This window comes from Plasmodium fragile, assembly GCF_000956335.1.
Source record: "Plasmodium fragile strain nilgiri unplaced genomic scaffold supercont1.28, whole genome shotgun sequence".
Classification (NCBI taxonomy): domain Eukaryota; phylum Apicomplexa; class Aconoidasida; order Haemosporida; family Plasmodiidae; genus Plasmodium; species Plasmodium fragile.
Genome location: NW_012192608.1, coordinates 222668 through 228667, shown reverse-complemented (window position 1 = coordinate 228667; position 6000 = coordinate 222668). Strand labels below are relative to the sequence as shown.

The 6000-nt window shown below is 42.1% G+C and overlaps 2 protein-coding genes across 2 annotated transcripts; one reads left to right on the top strand and one right to left on the bottom strand.

Moving 5' to 3' along the window:
• Positions 1–367: 367 nt before the first annotated feature.
• On the top strand, positions 368–1228 carry AK88_02768 (uncharacterized protein; the record flags this gene model as incomplete). Its single annotated transcript, XM_012480391.1, has 1 exon — positions 368–1228. The coding sequence occupies one exon, from the start codon at positions 368–370 to the stop codon at positions 1226–1228; it is 861 nt and encodes a 286-aa protein (XP_012335814.1).
• A 1264-nt stretch (positions 1229–2492) lies between these two features.
• Positions 2493–3371, bottom strand: AK88_02767 (uncharacterized protein; the record flags this gene model as incomplete). The annotated part of the gene is made up of 1 exon (XM_012480390.1): positions 2493–3371. One exon carries the CDS (start codon positions 3369–3371, stop codon positions 2493–2495), a length of 879 nt encoding a protein of 292 aa, XP_012335813.1.
• Positions 3372–6000: the final 2629 nt, after the last annotated feature.

The window sequence follows — 6000 nt, the reverse complement described above, 5'->3', positions numbered from 1 at the left end:
TTTTTTTTTTTTTTTTTTTTTTTTTTTTAGAGCTAACTAGATAGCTATTTTATTTTATTTATTTTTTTTTTTTATTGCCTGTTCATAAAAAAAATTGCAAAATGCAGACGTTTTTACTATCCGCTGTTTGTAGCACTTTTTTTTTTCGATCAGTTGGAAGTAGTTCTATATCACAGCGCAGGAAAATTGTTACTCGATTTGTCGATTTGTCGATTTGTCGATCTGTCGATTTGTAGATCTGTACTTTTATGAGTCTTTAAAGTTGTGAAGTTGTAAATTTGTGTATTTGTGAATTTGTTCGTTTTTTCAATCGCTCGCCTGAAATTTTGCGAACCTCTCCAGTTGCTCACCCTCCGTGCACTCGAAGATGAAGCGGATAGCCGAGCTCTACGCCTACTCCGTAGACAAGTCCACAACAGTTTTCAACCTGAGGAAAAAGGAGGAAATTTCCAAACAGAAAAAGAGCGAAATGAATTGGTTGAACAAACTGTGCTCAGAATATGAAAAAACAAAAAAGGATACATTTGATTATTTCACCGTTAAAAAAAGCGAATGGCAAAATAAATTGAACAACTCGAAATTTTCTTCCTGCTTCAAGTGCGAGAACTCCAAGTATGGACACCTCCCCTGGTACAAAAAGTTGTACTACATATTAAAAGGGCATGTCTACAAACTTTTGAACATTGCTGATGGGGGAAAAAATGTAGACGCAGGGAGAAACGACGAGGGAGGAAGATACGAAGAGGAAGACTCCCCTAGTAAAAGGTCCCAACCAAGTCAGCACGAAAAAACAATAACCCGAGAGTTCATTAGCTACGAAAACATCGATTACAAACGTGTACAGAAGACAAAAAATGCGGAGGACTCACTTTTTAATAAGTATAGGGAAAGGTTCAGAAAGACAAGAGACCCTGAGGCCTACCTAAGTGAGCGCAGCCAGTCAGAATTGGTCAAGAGGAACATGTTTTCGAATGGCCTCATGTCTGTGCACAGCAATAAGAGCATAGTGGAGGAGGCGCCACGGGGAGAAGTGGAAGCCGAAGTTGAAGCTGACGCGGAAGCGGAAGCGGAAACGACGGTAGACGCGAAAGCAGACGCGGACACGGTCAACGAAGCCACCGACGCGGAAGAAGCGGACACCAACAGGAAGAACCTTCTACACGTGGAGGACTCCCCCAAGTTTAATATAAAAAACACGTGGGAGAAACTGAGCGGGTACATTTCGTAAGTGACAAACGTGGCACGCCCCTGTGCCAAATTGTTTACTGCCCCTGACATGAGGGGCAAGTTTGTTGGTGACGCGCCGTTGCCATATTTCTCCCCTTGCACACGCTATACACGTTGCGCACTTGTCCTTTTGGGTGGATATACCTTTGACAAGTGGACCATATGAAATGTCCAACCTCTTTGTGCAGGGCGGACATGTCCGTGTGTATGTGCTTGTTTCCTATTGAACATCCCCCCCCTGTGGACAAACGCTCCTACGCTAGCGCGAAAGGTGCTTAGGCCACACTTTGCCTTTAATCAGTAAATGTTTTTTTTCGTAAATATGGACAAGTCAGACAAGATGTTATTTGTGTATGCGCTTAATTTGGTAAACAAGTAAAAAAAGGAAAAAAAAAAAATCCCCCAATTGCCTGAACAATTCACCAAAATGTGTGACTCGTTCATAAAAAGGATAATGCCCAAAGTAAAGTTTCCCTTGTACATATACAACACGTAAGTGGACGTGTTTGTGGATTTGGTTTTTGTACCTAGTTCTTTTTCGTGGCATTTCTGCTCCATGTTGTTGGTGGGTCAATGGCAACATTACCCCTTTGGTGATGTAATGGAAGAAGCACACGGTGGAGGGATATACGTAAGACACAGTGTTTCGCTTCAACTGTTCTTAAAGGTGAGCATTCGATGGTCATCTCCAATGGGCGGGAAGTAGTTCATCCGGCAGCGTGTGCAAAGAGCATTTCCTCCTGCCCTATATTCGTTATATCAAATTTTTTTTTTTACATGAAAACATGCTCTGCTTTATACATTAAAAATTAAGTTTTTAATTATATATTTAAAACGTTAAAAAAAAAAAAAAAAAAGGAAAAATACAACAGACATTTGCAGATGTATAATTACACACGCCGCCGCGCGCATGTACATACACACATATGCAACTGGGTGTTCACTTTTTTTTTTTTTTTTTTTTTTTTTTGGGGGGTAAATGGACATCCACGCGGAGGTGAGAATGTGGTATGGGGCGGCAGGTTGGTAACTCAATATATATATTTTTGCGCTACATATACAATAGGGAGCATATATACACATATACATATATATATACATATACATATATATATACATATACATATATACATAACATGGTGCAGTAGGTTTAGCTTCACATGTATCATTCGGTTGGCTAGTCGGTGGACCACGCTCTGGTAACTATACCCACTTGAATCGGCTCGCCTCAATGGGCTGTCCTCAATAGGCTCGTCTCAATCGGCTCATTCGGCGTTGGTAAAAATCGACAGGATGGAAAGAAACAAATTAATTATATCCATGTAAAGGGCCAGGGTGGCAAAAATGTAATCATCAACGGAGAATTCATATTTTTTGTGTTTGCCTCCAATAATGAGTTGTGTGTCGACGATGATGGAAACGGACAAGAGGAAGGCGCTAATACCTGCAAACACTAAATTAAAAACTTTGCTGCGTACAAAAATACCCACAATACCTAGCACCATTAATATTAAAAAGGCCATAAACAAATATACGTACCATCCGGTGAAATCCCATTTGGTTTGAAAGGCAAAAATGGTTAACCCTACTACCACAACAGACGTTGTCCCAAAGGCATAAAAAAATATTTCGGAGTTCGTTCTGGCACTTGCTAAGGTCACAATTAGAGTCATACCAAGGGTTATTAAAAGAAGTAGGAAATAATTGCTTGGGTATTTTCTTGCCATGTTGGGGGCACAAGCCAAAGCTATCATTATGGGTAAGCTTAATATAATACCAAGGACGAAGAAGAGAGTGTAGTTGGTCACAATAAAGGTATTAAATGGTTGGTACAGAACTGCTAATGCTGAACAGCCAAAAGTCATCAGGAGCTGGAGGGATAATATGGAATATACTTTTCTAATAAAGCCATGTCTAATTTTGGTGGAGGAGAATTCGTTAAGGGAGAATTCGTCGTAGAGTCCTCCATTGGCTGCTGTGGCTCTTGTGGGTGCATCATAGTAGTATCCTTTTTGTTCATTGTTTCCTTTTCCTTGTCCTTGTCCATAATTGTAGTTGTAGGATGATCCTTGGTTGTACACAGCTCCGTAGCTCTGGCCCCCGTTGGCTCCGGGGGCTGCCGTTCCATTCTGGTTGTTATACATGGTTGCGCGTCGGATAATGCGTTAAAATACGGGGAGGTAAGATATCACGATCTGTGCTCTGGGGTTGCGGCGTTTATATATATATATATATGTTATTATACAAATATTTACGCGCGTATAACACACACACACAACACACGTGCTAGCGAGGAGTTGCGGATGAATTTTGACGCTTCGTGGGGGGCGCTGAATTGGGGAAAAGGGATTTATATAAAAATGTACGTTTGCACAGTGACACACGTGTGTTTTCTTTTTTTTTAGGGGGGGCACAATCTGCATTACGAGAGGGGCCGAGAGAGTGACATATAAAGGAGGGAGAACACGTTTACATATGTAAAGATGTACCCATACGTTTGCTTGCTGTTACACGTACGTATAACATACGCATAACATATATGTATACATACGTATAACACACGTATAACATACGTATACATGCAAACGCGTGTGCCCTGGGCGCGTTGTGGCCCCCGGGCGCACAAGATTCAAATGTACGCCCGGATAGGTAACGTATAAATTGAACAAAATGTGCCTACCTGTTCACGTACGAACGTACAATTATATTTTTTACGCGAAACGCATAAAAAAAATGCTTCCCTTCCTCTAAATGTTGGGATGCAGCAAATATCTGGTTCGTTCGCTTCGTCGCGATTTGGTTTTTGACTCAATTTGCGAATAGCCAAAAAGTTACGTTTGCGCTTTTGTTTTTTTTTTTTTTTATTAACAGCTTTTTTTTGTTCATGTAAAAAGTTTGAACTTTATAAAAAAATATTAAGTAAAATAAAAAAAAAAAAAATTCCATGGCATTTTGTGTTTTTTTTAAATGGCAGGGGGGAAAAAAAAGGAAAGGTAAACTTTAAAAATTCGCATTTTTACGAGGTATGGTATTTATTTCGTGGCACGGTGCAGTGACGCACGCCCCTTTCCCCCCCCCCCACGCCACGTTGATCATGGGGAATTGCCTATTAGCAGAATTGCCAATTTGAAAATTGAAAATTGAACTTTTGCTTCTTTTCATTGGGCATTTGCTGGTATTATTTATTTTGGCTCTTTCATTCATTTGTACGCTGCGCTTCGTGCGGCTCCACTTTTTTTCGCGCGTGTAAACCTTCGTGGATTTGACCCCGCAAATATGCACAGTTTTTTTTTGTTTATAATCCCCCAATTTTAACCTCGCTACGCTTACCTTAGCCGCGGCGCGCCCTTGTTGTGTCTGCGAAGTACAAATTTCCGCCTCTGCTTTGCCAAAAGGTGAGGAACAAAAATTACTCGTTTCAGTTGGGTTAAACAAAAATATATATGTTCATTTGTTCAACAGTTTTGCAGAGGCGTGCGCAGAGGGCAAGACAAACAACAAATGGAAAAGAGGAGCTGGGGGGAGTGACAAGTGTTATAACTGTGTGCGCGTTGGATGGATTTAGGGGCCCTACAAAAATGAAATACTTTTTCGTCCGTTTCGTCCTGTTCGTCCTTGTGGAAATGTTTTTTTTTTTTTTTTTTTAAAGGTTGTTTTTAGAACACGGTGTAGTGGTATAGCTAGTCGCATGTGTGAAGCGGTCCTCACCAAACGTTACCACGAATCGCCTCCCGTCGTATATCTCTGTCCACTTGGAAGAGGCACTTGGGCGTAATGTTTCTTCCCTTGTGGATGGGACAAAAAAAGCGCACAAGGTGGAAAATGGCGCAAACGCACAATGGGTGCACGGTGCACGGTGCATGTGTCGTATGGTTTAGGGTGGATAGAAATTCCCCTCCGTCGTTTTACTCCCATCCTACGCAAGCGGGCGAGTCTCGCCATGTAGAAGTCAACCCGCATTGTGATGGTTATCCTCCTTTACATACCCCTCCCCCACGTTGTGGGACAGGATCCCAGTTGGCAGTTGAGTTTTCAAACAAATAGGAAATGCTCATTCGAATGACGTCCACCACTTCATTTCAGTGTTGCGTTGAAGGGGTAATTATTTGTTGTCTTCTTCGTGGGGGGGGGGGGGTTAGCAGCTTTCCAATGTTGCTTCTTTTTTTTTTTTGTAAAGTTCAAAGGGCACTCTTCTGTGTTAAACACAGGGGGTCGTACTTGGTGAGGGCTTTTTTCTGAAGTAACGCGGTGCGCAGAGAAAGACGGCAGGTGATCGGTAGCAGTTCACACAAACACGCATTACGTAGGTATAACTGCAAAGAGGTGTGTACATGCGCCCTTGACCAACTTGTACGTGTATAATTTTGTTAACTCGTTTGGTCCGTCTTCCCCCCGCGGGACATGCAGAAATGGCGATTGCCCCTCTTCCCCAACGTAATGCTCTTCGAGGAGGGGAAAAGTGGTCTGGAGCGAAGCTGATGGGGGAAAGCAAACCGAAATGAAGCTTCACCCTTTTTAGAAGCCACCCTCTTCCCCATCTGGGTAAATGTTCTATGAGGCACAAAAAATTTTAAGCCCGTTTGCAAAAATGGCGCGCACCACCACGTGACAAGTAGGAGGGGGGCACAAGTACACGCGGCACACGAATATGCCTGCACATGCACTGATGTGTACGCGACGCGGCCTACTTCCCCACTGCGTTAGCACAAAACGGGTAACCATTTCGAGGCGATTTTTTTTTTTTTTTTTCCCTACCTATTGCTTTACTAAACA